This window comes from Heterocephalus glaber, unplaced genomic scaffold (genome assembly GCF_053883595.1).
Source record: "Heterocephalus glaber isolate CG9 unplaced genomic scaffold, H.glaber_assembly_v1.0 deba00001481, whole genome shotgun sequence".
NCBI lineage: Eukaryota > Metazoa > Chordata > Mammalia > Rodentia > Bathyergidae > Heterocephalus > Heterocephalus glaber.
In genome coordinates this window covers 18,330,001-18,345,763 of record NW_028258317.1, presented here as the reverse complement: position 1 = coordinate 18,345,763, position 15,763 = coordinate 18,330,001, and the positions used below count along the sequence as shown (strand labels likewise).

At 44.1% G+C, this 15,763-nt stretch overlaps 2 protein-coding genes across 10 annotated transcripts in view; one reads left to right on the top strand and one right to left on the bottom strand.

Moving 5' to 3' along the window:
• Nucleotides 1-1,265, top strand: part of Ubap1 (ubiquitin associated protein 1) — a 55,335-nt gene extending 54,070 nt beyond the window's left edge. For all 7 annotated transcript variants that reach the window (XM_087183761.1, XM_004838412.4, XM_087183760.1 and 4 more), the window contains one exon: nucleotides 227-1,265. In XM_087183761.1, the coding sequence (XP_087039887.1) occupies nucleotides 227-367 (141 nt within the window). In that variant the 3' untranslated portion in view covers nucleotides 368-1,265. The remainder of the gene's footprint in view (nucleotides 1-226) is intronic.
• A 1,205-nt stretch (nucleotides 1,266-2,470) lies between these two features.
• The window catches only part of Kif24 (kinesin family member 24), a 99,218-nt gene continuing 85,925 nt past the window's right edge, over nucleotides 2,471-15,763 (bottom strand). The window contains exons 9-14 of one of the 3 annotated variants that reach the window (XM_013069672.3): nucleotides 10,358-10,429; nucleotides 7,749-7,858; nucleotides 4,560-6,797; nucleotides 3,777-3,870; nucleotides 3,164-3,298; nucleotides 2,506-2,631 (exon numbers count right to left, since the gene is read on the bottom strand). In XM_013069672.3, the coding sequence (XP_012925126.1) occupies nucleotides 3,188-3,298; nucleotides 3,777-3,870; nucleotides 4,560-6,797; nucleotides 7,749-7,858; nucleotides 10,358-10,429 (2,625 nt within the window). In that variant the 3' untranslated portion in view covers nucleotides 2,506-2,631; nucleotides 3,164-3,187. Of the gene's footprint in view, nucleotides 3,299-3,776; nucleotides 3,871-4,559; nucleotides 6,798-7,748; nucleotides 7,859-10,357; nucleotides 10,430-15,763 lie in introns of all 3 variants that reach the window. The other 2 variants (XM_021252972.2, XM_021252973.2) reach the window with 2 other exon arrangements.

Below are 15,763 nucleotides of genomic sequence, written 5' to 3'. Positions count from 1 at the left end.
AGCCATTTTGAGGTTCCATATTCTGCCTTGGTGGGAGTATGGATGCAGGTAGTGGGACCCAGACAAGGTCAGCAAGAATGGGTTGGGACTGGGCATGGCTCCTGAAGGATGTTGGGATGGGGTATCAAACTAATCTGTCCTGGATTCCTTTACCCCCAGACCCCCTCTACATTCAGCTGTGCTGTGTAGCTAGACCCTTTAATTTGTATTCTCTTCTGTCCTTTAGATGATGGAGTTTCTTCAGTTAATGAGCAAATTTAAGGAAATGGGCTTTGAACTGAAGGACATTAAGGAAGCTTTGCTATTGCACAACAATGACCAGGACAATGCTTTGGAAGACCTCATGGCTCGGGCTGGAGCCAGCTGAGACCAGGCCTTACCTAGGCCCTGCCACGGAACCACCAACCCCCAGGAGGCCCTGCAGAGCCCACCCGTGGGGAAGGAGAAGGGGCATACTTCCCAATTTTCTTTGGGGGTTAGAAGGTGAGGTGTGGAGACTGCTTGCCAGTCTCTATGAGCCCAGGTCTTGAGCTGGAGAGGAAGTAGGGAAGATTTGGGGATGTTAATGCCCCAGACCCATCCTGGCTCCTTCCATATTAAATTTATTTGTATTTTAAGAAGTGTCCTTCCCACCTTGGCCCTCCAGACAGACTACCTGGGTCTTTCTGGGGTCTCTGCATCCTTAGCCAGAACCTAGCTTGGCTGCCAAGAAGAGTGGGGAGAAAAGGGGAGGGCCAGACTCAATGCTGCTTTGAGGCTAGAAGCTTCCCCTTCTGTCTGCACTTAACTTTAATCCAAGTGGAAGTGAAAGGTTCTTCCAGAGTTTTGTTCATTTCCTCACCTTTTAACAAAGTCTTAGTGTTACACTGGTTCTGCAATGTCTGTGAGGTACAGAGAATGCACTTTTCCCATGGGCCTGAGTTTGCCTCTTCTGCCAGGCAGTCACACCATGCTTTCTTGTCCAGACTGTTTCTTTCAGTGTGGTTTGAGCCACAATCCTCTGCTGCCCAGGGCTTCAGAGCTCCTGCTTTAGGAAACCATTGCCAGTTTGAGTAATCAGTGGTCCCTTCCCAGCACAATTGAATGGGTGAGAAAGCAGGCCACGACTTAAGTCACTGAGCACTAACACACCCATGGTTCTCTGTGAACAGTCTCCTCCAGCCCTGCTTTAGAATGACACAAGTAACACACCTAGGCATAGAAACCAGTCTCTTTGGTTTGTTTTGTATTATGTTGTATATCATTAAAGATCTAAATACAAAGGATATACAGTCTTCATGAATCTAAAATAATTTGCTAACTATTTTGATTCTTCAGAGAGAACTAATAAAAATCTAAAGGGTATATCCTGCTGTGGTATCGTCTTTATTGTCAAGGGGTGTTTTATGGAGTAGGGTAGATGGGCAGGTGGATGGTAAAGGGATTTCCTGGGACTAGAACGGGATCTAACCATTTTCTCTCATTTCAGTATATACTTCCAACTCTAGGTTCAGTATGGGACCCAAGAGCTGGCCCTCTAATCTGCTCTGATTTTTTGGTTTGCAAGGCAGGCCCAAACAAGGATTTGTTTAAACGTGACCTAATTCTGTCTCCAGGCCAAGGAACGTGGAGGTAGGTAGGATAGGCTGGGTCTTCAGGAGAGTCATACAGAAAATGAGAAAAATCCTTTTTCCTGTGAGCAGCACCAGACATTTATATTCCCTGTGCCACAGGCAGGACTGGGTTTAAAGTGCTTCCCCAGCTCTCAGTGGTGCTGTTGTATCCAACAGAATACATCCCTGAAATTTCTTGTCCTTAATACTATCTCATTAGCCCTCTGAGGCTTTTGGCAGGGAGAGGGAAGTCTCATGTTTAGTGACCAAGTAAAAGAGGGCTGCAGGGGCTAAAGCTTGGAGGCAAGATGCCCTCTGGTGGTCAAATGAAGCACCACCTGAGACAGTGGCTGCTTGTCTCCAGAGAACCATTTAGCCCTTCTCTTGGCCTTTTAATTAAATTCCTCCCTTAAAACCTTAAAAAGTTCTTTACCTGAAAAAAATTAATGTTCACACAATAATGGGCTTCAAGGCCTGATACGTGGATCTCAGTGTGACTTGGGGTGGCCTATGGAAGTGATGGGCACCTGTAGGCTGCTTTGTTTTCCTTAAGCTTTCTGCTAAAAACAACAGCATTTAGATGAAGGCATCCATGTGAATTTGTTGTCAGAGGCTTCAAGCTAGTGACTACAGTAGCAGTCAGGCAAGGATACTGGCCCTTGAGAGTGGGGCAGTGGCCAGCTAGGGTGTCCTCGGAGATAAGCCCTGGAGGTGGACTTGCCTGCAATCCTCTAGCTGTTCAGTGAAGGGGCACGGGAAGTGAGGAATCAGACAGGAGCCAGGACTGCTACAGAAGCAAGAGAGCTAGCAGGCATTGTCACTTCAGCAAAAGATAGGACAAGAAAAATGCAGTGATTTGGGCACCCTCTTTTCTTTTTTCAACTTATAAACTTTAATTGATTAAAATTCTTCATTCCAATCGTTTTTTTTTTCTTTCTTTCTAAAACTTCACTCAGCTTCTTTATGCTGTATTGTGTGGGCACCCTTTTCTGTCGCAAAACTGGATTTCAGGAAGAGGAGCATGAAGCCTGTTCCACATCTGCTGTTAAGGACACATCAAGTCAGGGTTTATGTTAAATTTTCAAAAATGAAATCTCTAAGGGATGATAGTGCACAGCTCAACCCACTGCTGCCCTGCTAGCACCAATGTTTTAGTTTTTGGCCAATGTAAGGCAGATAATTCAGCCCGAGTTCAGCCTGTTTTCTTCCCCAGCTTGTGACTTCTGACCTATAGGTTACCACTGACCACCTCACTCTAATCCTCAAAATTAGGAAAATGTACAGAGTTACCACCCCAAATATGTCCCCACAGACATAGGATCAGTAAAGTAGATGCTCTTTGACCTCCAAACAATGTGAAGGGCAATAAGGTCCTCACCTTGGCCCTTCCTTTCTTACAGAAGCTCCTGAGCTTTGAATTGAGGAGGGATAGAGGCCTGGCCCTGACGGAGGAACTGAGGCCCTAGGGAGCAGATTCTGGTGTGTGTAGGGAAGAACTGGCAGAAACCTCACAGGCCCTGAGAGCCCAGCACAGGCCCCTCCTATACTGTCCCCACCATCTGGGGTAAGACCTTGTTCTAACAACAGCGCTTCTTTCAGGGCCTCTGGTAGGTGAGGTACAGTTGCAGCTGGCTTCTCAGACTCTGGATGCACTTGGATTTCAGAACCATGATTTCATCCAGCCGGATGACAAAATTGTCAAAATCCTGAGAAAGGAAACAAAGGACAAGTGGAGCTTTTACTGGTCCTCTGCCAGATCTTTTCTAGTCCCTCTATTGGCACAAAAGTTTCAGAACCCAGGACCTGCCTCCCTCTGGAAAACCTGTAGGAGAGTTGCTTGAGTACTGGGTATGGCCCACTGCTCTGCCTTTAAGACACGTTATAGGCAGAGTATTTAGGTAGAAATGCCTCTGTTCTCATCTCCTAGGAAGCAAGTTGGTTACTGTTATAGTCACAGGGAGGAGCCCAAACAAGCCACAAGGAAGACCAGGTGGGTAAGGACAGGCTGGAAACTTTTGGCAGTGGAGCACCATCTCCCACCTGTACCTGGGCCCTCTCAAGGTGTCAGGAGTGGCAAGAAGAGACACAGCAGAACCTTACCGGCAAGTACCACAGCACACAGACAACCATCAAACCACCCACAGGCTAATTCCTAGTAGTCCAAGTCCAGTCAAGGCTACTTACATTAGAAGCCAGCTGGCTCACCAGAGTCTCTTCCTTGAAGCCCAGCTCAGCCATTTCATCCAGCTGTTCCTGGTGTGCACGGATGACCACCTGCCTGAGAACACCAGAGAGGAAACTGATCCTCTTGCTCTCCCCTCCTCTCAGGAACAGCTTTCTGAAACTGAGACTTGTTTCCAGGCTGGAGAGCTACCTCTGCCCAAAGTGGTCAAGGATTTGACCAGGGTTGCCTCAGCACTCCCTCCCTCTCTCCCTGTTCTTTTCTCAGGACTAGTCAAGGGATACAGAAAGACAGGGTCTTCTCAAGCTGTCACTGCCTCTGCAACTATGCTGGGAAATAGGACTGGGTACTCCTCCATAGGAGTGGCCCATTTCCCACAGCTTCCCTGAAAAAAGTTGTCAAGGCTGTGACTTCTACAGTGACATACTTGACACAAGGTCTGCTCTCATTTCTACTTCCCTTGGAGGCTCCAGGACCAAAGCAGAAAATACGAACTAGAAGCCCATGGAGCAGTGAGACTGTCCACATGGAGCAGCAAGCTCCTCACTATGTATTGGTGCACAGCCACCTCTTTATGACAGATACTCAACTGGGGATGCCAAAGGGGCTCATCTTTTTTTAATTTTTTTTTGGCTTGTTTTTGAGGCAAGGTTTGGTAAATTGCTAAGTTGCCCAAGTTGGACTTGAACTTGGTGATCATCCTGCCTCAGCTTCCAAGAGTGCTGGAATTGTGCACCACAATGCCTCGCTGCAGGCTCAAATCTTAGGGAGAAAGTCCAACTTACTGTGCTTGCTCCAGGGTGGGCTGACAAAGTATCCCTGTAGTCTTAGGAGAATAGCTGGGAACCAGGAGAGAGTCTGGTGATACCAAGCATCCTGAGATTGGCCTGCATTTGAGCCATGTGACATCTTCACTGTTGCAAGGCAACTTGATGGGGCTTGTAGATAAACCAAGCTCCTGCCAACTGAGCCCCGTAGGATGTTTGCTATCCTGGGCCCAGGGCTGACCAGCCTCATCACAACTTCCTATTCGTGGAGTGAGTGCAGATCCAGCATGGTGCCCCCTTGTTTGTGTGGTAGAGAAGGGCTTTCCAGGGAAACTCCAGGGGCCATCCAGCCCTGATTCCTCAACATCAGCATCATATTGCTCACTGCCCACAAGTTCCTGGGAGAAGAGTGCAGGCTCCCTGCTCTGGCAGGCCTGTCTCTGGTCAGCCTCAATGGGCAGCTTGTCAGGTGGATGATGGCGAATGGGTGATGGGGACAGAGCTGGCAGATCACCACCAGGCTTGTTGTCAGGGGGAGATGAGGAGAGAAACAGGCGCCCAGTTACTGAAGACACTGGCAAGGCTGCCTCTTGGTGGCCAGATGATACTTTATGGCCCACAGCTGGACCCCCTGTGCTCTCTGTCACTAGACTGTGCACAGCCCTGTCCTGGGCCGGCTGCTCCAGAGAATGGCCATCATTATCTGGAGTCTCTAGGAGGGAGATGGTGAGGGGAGCCATTAGTCCAGAAGCATATTCAGAGCATGTGCCTAATTGCCCTCTAGAGTCTTCTCCTTGGAAACGATTATTCTTTGTTGCTGTTCTGGTCACTTGGGATACACTCTCTTCACTGACCTCTCTCAGTTGTGTGGAATCTATGTCTCTTTGGTCTGGGGATCCAGGAACTGCAATGTGGGATAGAGAGAAAGAGGAACCATCTTCCAGGGATGGCAAGCTGCCCTCAGCCTCTTCAGGAACTTCACTTCTGAAGGCATCCTGTCTGAGGTCAATGGCAGGCCCATCACTTCTTTTCTGAGCGTATACAAGATCTACCTGTGAGCAGGAAGGCTTCTCTGCCAGATTGTCTCTGGGAGATGGCTCTGAGGAAGTATGGTCTTCTTGGCTCCGGTCCAAGCGCACCTTACTTGGGCTGTGGCGATGACTGAATGCTGCTCTCCTGTGGCCTATGGGGTCCCTGGAGTATATCCAGCTTTCAATTAGACCTTTCTCATCACCATCTGTCCTGGAGCTAAAAAACAGACTCTGCTGCCTTTCTGCTACTTGCCCTTCTGAACTCTGCTGCCCCTTCTGATGAAGGAAGAATGAGCTTTCGCTCTTCTCCAGGGTGCTCCTCTGCTTTGTAGTCCTTTGACTGGAGACAAGTGAAAAAGAATCTTCACTGAAGTCACTGTCATCAAGATCCTCAGCTTGAGCTCCATCCTGGCTCTCAGAGCAAGCATGGGAGGGAGGAGGAGTCTTGTTCTGGAGCTGACCCTCTGGGGCCCTGTATTGGCATAAAAATTTTTCCAGTGGTTGGTAGTTTAACTTCTGTTGGAGGAGAGGTGGCTGCTGGAACTGCTGATGATAAAAACGCAAATGCTCCTCCCTTTCCTTCTGATGTGGAGGGATGTTTGTCCAAGCTTCAGCAGCAGGCCTGGCAGATGTGCCTGCCTTGGTGCCCTGACCATCCTCTGCTAAGTGGTGGCTTTTGCCAGAGGACAGCTCAACTCGTGACACAGGCTGCTTCTGTACTGGCTGCACGGTCTGTATCTTCTTGCACTTGGTGGGCAGCTTAGCATGTGCCAGGCCTTCTCCTGGGCCTGGGTCCCTGCGCCCCCACCCAAGTGCAGTCTTGTTGCCAATTTGATTTTTCTCAGAGCACAATAGTGCCAATTCTTCTGCTCCTTTTTTGGCTAAATCTCCAGACCGCATAGTTTCTTTGACAGGGCTAGTCTGCATGACCCACTCTTTGGGAGGACTCCCTCTGGAGCTGCACTTTTTACCAGGGACTTTAGGTACAGAAGAACAAGGAATGTTTGGTGGGTGGCTAGCCAGAGGATAGGACTTTCCTTTTGTGGAGCCAGGTGTCACTGTGACTGACTGCTGATACCCCAGCTTGACTTTCTTTGGAGAACACTTGTCCCCTGGCAGGGCTACAGGGGAGCTCTGAATCCGCTTTGGAGAGGCATTTCCAGATATCCGATTTCGACTGGTAGCTGAAGTACAACACTTAATGCCTTTCTTTAGTTCTTTGACCCTGTAAATAACCATTGAATATTAAATGTGCATTTTTGTAGGTTCTGTAATTCCTGCTCTATAGCTTCCAGGGAAATAAAAAACAGCAAAAACATTACAAGGATTGGGAGGTTTTATTTGGCAGAAAATAAGAGGAAAAGAGTATATTCTATTTTAGCATGAACTATCCCTCTATATTTGAATTAAAAAAGCAGTAATTTTTCTGAGGAGATAAGCATGCAGCCAACATTCATGATCAACATTCATGATCAGAAGTTTTGGAAATCACTACAACTCTACATGAGGGACAAGACAGGGACATGATTCTTATAACTGTACTATGTTCACGTAAGGCCCATGCTATGCTTCCTAAAGATGGACCAGCTCACAAATTCATGTCTACCACTCACCTGCAATTCCACAAAGGCCTCTTTCCTACAAACCACCCCTATCAGGCTTCTCTGGGAAGAGAACCCTTAAACCTTCTGGGTATTTCAGGAAGCAAAGCCTCCAGAAACAAGCAGGACTGTGCAAATTCTATTAAGGGAAAAATGACTTGTCTATTCCTAGGATTTCTCAACCTTAGCACAACTGACATTTTGTATCAGGTAACTTTCTTGTAGGGGCTATGCTGTGTATTGTAGGAGGTCTAGCAGAATCCTTGGTCTCTACTCACTAGATAGCAGTAGTACCTCTCCTCGCCAAGACAATATCTTAGCAACTGTAAGAGACACATGTGGACATAACATAGAGATGGGAGGGATGTCTGCAGATGCCAAAGTCATTCCAGAAAGAGGCTTGACCAGGCAGTCAAGAGGTCTCGTCATCCTTGCAAAAGCAGGGCCTACTAAATTCTTCAAATCAAGAAGAGGGTTGTGGCGTTTAACATCAGATGCTTATTTTGTGTGTGAGAGATGTGGGGGTGCACACACACACACACACACACACCCCTGCCATTTGGGAGCCAACTTACCGGTCAGCATAGCGTAAGGTATTCAGAGTATGTTCAGTGGCTACATGGCTTGGTGAGATGTTAGCAATCATGCAAGTTTTGGCATTGCCAATGAAAGAGTCCTTCAGAACCTGTCCAAACCAGAAGGCAAGTCAATGAATGAAGTCAACTAACAAAGGGCATATTGATCACTTTTTTTTTTTCTTTTTTTGAGACAGGGTCTTGCTATAAAGTTCAGGCTGGCCTTGAACTCACTATGTAGCCCAGGCTGGCCTCCAACTTGTGATCCTCTTGTCTCAGCCTTCTGAGTGATGGGATTATAGGTGTGTGCCACTATGCCTGGCCTTGACTAATTATGAGCAGAACACTGGGCCATAATAGGGACAGTGCCCTCTGTACACAAAAAGACAACTCAAAAAACAAATGACCAATTAAAAGAAAAAGGTATTCACCTCATTAATCAAATAAATGAAAACCATTACAAAAGTAGTGGTTTTTGCCCATAAAAAAGATTGAAGTTACTCTGTCCTAGTGAAGGTCCAGGGAAATAAGCACTCTCCTACACTTGCTGTATATCACATACCATGACCTGGTGTGAGTTTTCCAGAGGGGAGTTTGACAATATGTAACAAAAGGTAAAGAATATGGACACTATAGGTTTGGCGGTCACCTTTCTAGAACTTTATCTTTGGTGGGGGGGTTTGAGACAAGGTCTCACTATGATGTGGTTCAGGCTGCCTCAGCCTCCCAAGTACTGGGATTATAGGTATGTGCCATCACACCTGGCTTTTATGACTTTATCCCAAGGAGATAATTGCTAATTTGATTAAAAGACAAAAGGATGGGGCAGGGGATTTAGCTCAATGGCGCGACACCTGCCTGGCAAGTGCAAGGTTTTGAGTTCAATCCCTGGTACAAAAAAAAAAAAAAGACAAAAGGATGCACAAGATATTAATTATAATGTTATTTATTTATTTTTTTTGTACCGGGGATTGAACTCGGGTCCTTGCACTTGCACAGCAGATGGCGAAACCACTGAGCTAAATCCCCAGCCCCTATAATGTTATTTATAATAATAAATTTTAGAAACAGTTGAACACAGTATAATCAATAAAATGATCATGTCTGTACTTAGGAACATGGAAAGATACTTAAAACAAATCTTTCAATGATAATACATATGATTCCATGACTGTACGTGGATCTATATGTGGATGTATGGGCAGAGATGCTCATTAAAATGTGGCAGCAGTTACCACTGGGGTGTGGTAGAATTTTAAGGTAACTTTAACCTTTTCTTTGTAATTGTATGTATTGTTGGAATATACTGTTCTTTAATTAAATAGGAACACATTTTTCTGGGCATGGGAACTTGTTTTAGAAATAATAAGGCCAACATCAGAATTAGGACTAACCACCCAGATTTCTGGGTCCCTGGCTTGAGAAATCAGGTTTGAGAAGACATAATTTAACCCACAGATCACCAATTCTGACAGTCATAGAGTTGTGTTACTGTAGGTTCTGCCCCAGGTCCTATAAAGATCCCCTCCTAGGCCTCCCTCCACCTCATCTGTCCTCCACTGTGCACAGGACATGGTGCTGAAAGAAAACTAGAAGACATAACTGTCATCACAGATATGTGCACCTAGGCAGACTACTCCCCATGATATACTTCAGCAGCCACTACAGATGCTGATTACCTACTAGTGTTTTCCAGACATTTTCATGACAGAAAAACAGAAGAAAGCCTGGGTGTGGTGGTGCATGCCTGTAATCCAAGCACTCAGGAGGCTGAGACAGGAAGATCACTTCGAGTTCAAGGCCAGCCCGGGCTACATAGTGAGTTCAAGGCCAGTCTGAACTACATAGCAAGACCCTGTCTCAAAAAAACAAAAAAGGAGAAAAACAAAAGAAATAAATTACCTATATTTCCACCACTCAGAATAATTAGTTAATACTTGCATAATTCTCCTGGTTTTCTTCTTCCTTCCTTTTTGCTTTTTTTTTTTTTTTGAGACAGGGTCTTGCTATGTAGTTCAGGCTGGCCTTGAACTATGTAACCTAGGTTGGCCTCAAACTTGTAGCAATCCTCCTGCCTCAGTCTCCCCAGTGTTGGGATTGTAGGTATGTAATACCATGCCCGGTTCCCAGTCCCTTTTAAAAAATTTTTATTTTGAGACAGGGTCTCACTAAGTTGCCCAGGTGGGACTTCAACTTGTGATCCTCCTGCCTTAGCCTTCCCCAGTGCTGAGGTTACAGCCATGCACCCCTGGACCTACCTAATACAGTTTTGGGGTTTTTTGTTTGTTTGTTTGGTTTGTTTTTGTTTTTTGAGACGGGGTCTTGCTATGCATCCCAGGCTGGTCTCAAATTTAGGGCTCAAGTGGTCCTCCTGCTCAACTTCTGGAGTAACTAGATTATGGACAGGTGCCACCACAGCTGGCAATAAGGTTTCTTTACCTGGAAATAAGGAGGAAGGTGGTGACCAGAAGAGCAGAGCTGCCTCTACTGAATGAACAAAGGGATGGCAGAAGGAAAAATGAATAAACTACAAAAGACTCAAGGTTGACTTTTTCTTTTTAAGAAAGAGAGGCTTACTTTAGCTCATGAAGGTTCATGTTTAACTTTACCTGAGTTAGTTTGCTCTGCCTGAAGGGAGTGTGGGTGTGCTCCTGGTCCAGAGCTCGGATACATTCCTTCAGCTGCAAAGTAAGAGAATCAAACGTCACATGCAAAGCAAGTAACAGATCAGACACTACATCCACAGGAAGCTTATTTTTCTTTTTTGTTTGTTTGTTTGGTTTTCTTGGTACCGGGGATTGAACTCAGGACCTTCTGCTTGCAAGGCAGGCGGCGGAACCACTGAGCTAAATCCCCAGCCCAAGCTTATTTTTCTTAAATAAACCACACTCAGGCAAACCTCCAAAAGGAAGTCAAAATGCCCTAGATTTTCTGTTCATAAATAAAACCAAGTGAACTAGGAAAAACCCATCCTGTTCTGCCTTGCGATAGCCTCCCTATTTAGAGGCTGTGACCCTTGGACTAGCCCTGAATTGATAGTGAGGAACAGACAAACGCAGTGACCTATCCTCAAGTCCCAGAGTCCAAGCATATGTGGTGCTATTCTGGCCTGCTTCCTCCTTTCTCTCCTTACAATCATCCTAACTTCTGATACACTCAAGTAAAGAAAGTATCTTAGCTTCTTCCCTTTCTCCCCACCTTCCTACATGTACACCTATTGGTGTACACTCATGTGGATTCAGATATAAATGTCTGAGTAGGGCAGGAGAAATTCTACAGTCAGAGATGGCACTGAGAAATTAACTAAGTTTACCCCTTATTTTCAAAGACTGGGAACTGTGGCCTAATGGCAAGGGCATGGCAGCTCAGTGAGAAGTGCTCAATGGACATCACTAGGGCTGGCAGAGACCTGGATGTGTAGCCCTCCAGGGGCAATTGCCCATCAGAAACAGTGGTGGGATGGGGAATGCAGGATGATGGGTAGAGGCCCTGCTATTTTCTGAGGCATGCATCTAGGCTAAAAGGCAGTACATGAAAAGGAAGGGAGGGAAGAGGAAGGACGCAATGCCTTGTAAGTATCAGTGCACGGGGTCCCCCAGATTAGGAAATTAGCCATAAGAGTTGGCTGTGGCTGTGCTTGGTGGCAGTCATAGAGTCCCATCACTGTCCCACTTTTATCCAAGAAGGTACAGGGTATAAGAAGTCATAAGGCAATATTTTCCTTTATTAACAATCAACCCAATAGTGCTAGAAAGATTCTCCAAAGGGGATGAACAGCTAACCAGCCTCTGCCCCCAGAATTACACTTGCCCTTTACATACTCAAATCCAAGTGTGGCTACCAATACCTATGAACTTTTGGGTCCTTTTCAGCCCTGCTGCATTAGAATGGAATGGTCAAGTACACTAATAAACACTAAGAAGGTGCTAAAGGAAATATCTAGGAGAGAAACAAAGGGTTCCTTGGTGTATCTCACAAAACACAAGATTTTTTTTTTTTTTTTTTGAGACAGGGTCTTGCTATGTAGCCCAGGCTGGCCTTGAACTCGCAGGTACCCTCCTGCCTCAGCTTCCTGAATGCTGAAATTATAGGCACGCACCACTATCCCTGGCCAAAACACAAGATTTTGGTCCTGTTCTAGAAGGTCTGTTCCCAGGCCCTTCTCCACACTATAGATAAAGTCAAGTCCCAAGGGCTGCACGACTTCATAGGTATATCCTTACAGATTTCTCTCTACCCCACCCCTCATCCCAGGATTGAACCAAGGGCCTTCATGCTGAGCTATATCCTCAGCCTCTATTTCTTTTTAAATTTTTTTCTTTTTAATTTTTGAAACAGGGTCTTACTAAGTCATTAAATTGCCAAGGTTGGACTTAAACTTGTAATTTTCCTGTCTTAGACTCTTATAGTGTGGGAATCACAGGTGTGCACCACCATGCTCAACTTCTTCCGGGTTTCACAGTTGATTCCTGGACCAGATTTTAAGATATCAGAATCAGAGTATCCTGAGACCTTCAGAAGGGGCCCCCGATTTCAGTTTCACATATATCCTGGCTGTTTTGCTGTCACATTTCCGTGCAATGACCATCTAAGGATCCAGGCAGTTTCTATTCCAGCCTAGCTTAGCTGGATCTTACAAGGCTGAAATCAAAACATTGGCTGACCTACAATATCATCTAGAGGCTCAACTGGGGAAGAATCCACTTATAAGATCATCACTAAGATCATCACTGAGGCGGTTACCTTTGAGGAAGCTCCCCCACTGCCATCCCAAGCTCCTAGGGCAGAGAAGCTGAGCTGGTCCCAGCACCTGGAAGGAAGCTCCCCCACTGCCATCCCAAGCTTCTAGGGCAGAGAAGCTGAGCCGGTCCCAGCACCTGGAAGGAAGCTCCCCCACTGCCATCCCAAGCTTCTAGGGCAGAGAAGCTGAGCCGGTCCCAGCACCCAGAAGGAAGCGCCCCCACTGCCACCCCAAGCTCCTAGGGCAGAGAAGGTGAGCCACACGGGCACCAGAAGCACCCCCTCCCACCCTGGAAATGAGAAGACACGTAAACAAGTCTCAAAAACAGACTTCTGGATCACCTACAGCAATCCCAAAGGGAAACGAGATGGAACAGTCTGATACTCAACCACCTGGACTCTCTGAACTGGCAACAAAAGAGGATCTGGGAAAAAGGAAATCAGAAATAATTACTCAGATAACAGCAAAGATTCTGCTCATGGTGCAAGACATGATAAATAAATCTAGAGAGGACACAGATTAAAAAAATAGAGGATCTGAGGAACATGATGGAATCCCAACATAGGAAAAAAATGGAATCCATAAAACAGATGCAAACAGATTTCCAGGAGATTAAAAACTCCATCGAAAGTCTGCACAGCAGAATGAACCAATGTGAGGATAGAATTTCACATATAAAAGATAAGATTGCAATTAGTGACCAGGAAAAGAAAAACTGCTTTAAAATTGTAAGGGAACATGAGAAATCAATCCAGCAGCTGCTAGACGATGCAAAGAAGAATAACATAAGACTGATTGGAGTCAATGAAGAAACAGGAGAGAGTGCAGATGACATAAAAAGACTGCTCACAGAAGTGATGGCAGAAAACTTCCCAAGGAGGGGAAAAGAACTTGACATACAGATAAGTGAGGCATATAGGACTCCAAATAGCCTTGATCAAAAAAAAATCTACACATAGGCATATAATAGTTAGGATTCCAGAAATCCAACAGAAGAATAAAATTCTACAAGCAGCGAGAGAAAAGAAACAAATCACATACAAAGGAAAGCCATCAGAATCACAGCAGACTTCTCAATGCAAACCCTCAAGGCAAGAAGAGCTTGGAGTGATGTACTTCAAGCCCTAAGGGAAAACAGCCTACAACCTAGATTGATGTACCCTGCAAAACTATCTTTCAAAACTGATGGAGAAATAAGATGCTTTCATGATAAAGAGCACCTCAGGAACTTCATGAATAACAAACTGGCACTCCAAAAAATTTTAGACAATACCTTAGGAAAAGACAATGAGGATCACAACCCCAGGAAACCCAGCAGAGTGAATCCATTGGGCGTGACAAATTAAACACAAAGGGGGAGAATCCAACATAAAGAAAAAGTCATGACAAGGCTTTTAAAACTTTTAACTTCATCTCTCTAATGAGTGTATAATTCAATCTTGTTATTGTACTGATTAGTATTTTTCTGATTCTAGAGTTGCACACCATTCCTTGTGCTATACTGGCTATTTATCATCTTATGTCTGCTTTTTAATTGGGTTGTCTATTAATGAGCTGTAAAAGTTCTTTATATATTCTTGTCATAGGTTATATGCATTGTAAATATGGTCTGTTTAAGGACTACTTTTCATTTCAATGATGTCATTCTAAGTTCTAGATTTTGATGGAATCTCATTTATCAATTTTTTTCTTTTATACATCATGTCTTTTGTATCCTAGGTAGTTCTTGCCTACCCTGAATTCATAATTATTTTCCCTCATAATTTCTTCTTAAAGTTTTATCTTTTAGGCTTTCTTATTTAGGTTCATAGATCCCTTCAAGTTATTTCCATGTATGGAAATAAAGGGTTGAGGTTAATTTTTTATATAGGGATACCAGGTGTCCTAGTGCTGTTTGCTGAAAACACTATCTCTTCCTCGGCTCTTGAATTGAGTTTATATTCTATAAAATGCTAATGTTAAATAATCTTTCAAAACTCAGTGGACCATATATGTGTGGTTCTATTTCTAGATTCTCTGTTTTATTCAAATGATCTACATGCCTTTCCTTATACCAACACTTCCTTGATTATTGTAGCTTTAGAAGAAGTCTTAAAATTAGGTACTAAACGTCTTCCAACACTTTTTTCTGTTGTTGTTTTTTAAACTTTTCTAGGTCCTTTGTACGCCTATGTAACTTTTAAATTTCAATATCCAATTCTTCATTTATAGCAAGTATACATAGACCTGAATTTTTATATATACCTTGTGTTTTCTAATCCTGCTAAATTCAAATACAAGTTCTAGGGGCTCCTAGAGATTTCTTAGTATTTTCTCTGTAGATGATCATTTCATCTACATATAAAGATTTTGCTTCTACCTTGCCAATGCTATCCTAATTGTGTCATTTTATTGCCAGACTATTTTGGTGGGGCCTAGGTTTCAAAGTTTAATGGACAGTTAAAGAGTAAGCATATCTGCCCTTGTTCCCCAGTTCCCCACCTTAAGGAGAAAGCATTGTATCTTCTCCATTCAAACAAGGCATTCTCGGTGGAAGTATGGAGTACATGTCTTTAATCTGTTGAGAAGGTTCTATTCTACTTCTAATCTCTTGATGGCTTTTACCATAAACAGCTGTAGAATTTAGTCCAATCCTTTTTCTCCAACTAGTGACAGGATCATATGGCTTTCTCCTTTACTCTGTTAAAATGATGACTTTTGGGGTTGGATCTTCCAATGCTGAACCAACACTGCCATCCCTATAACAAAACCACTTTCTACATCCTGACAGATCTGACTTCTAATACTTTGTTTTGTTAAACAAATTTCTATCTATGTTCATACTTTTTTCTTCTATTATCTTTATCCAGTTTTAGGATTAGCACAATGTTGATTTCCTAAAATGAGGGGAGAAGTGTTTCTTCTTTTTTCTGCTTTAATGGTTTGATATAATTTATCAGTTAAAATGTATGTGAGCCTGCTGTTGTCATATAGGTAGGTTTTCAAGCTAGGAATATACGTTTTTTAATAGGTGCTATTCAAATTTTATATTTCCTCCAGAGTTAGCTTCATTAATTTGTCTTCCAAGTTACTTCTTAGAAGTTGTCAAATTTATTTCAAAACAGATTTTTGAAATATGCTTTCTGTATCCTTTTAAATTCTGTAAAATCTGTGGTAATGTCTCCTAGATCTTGATATTTTAATTTAAAAAATGTATAATTCATACTGTGTAACAAGAAGTAAAGGTGTAAAGGAGCAGGGGAAGTGGGAGGGGTAGGGGAAAGGAAAAAAGGGA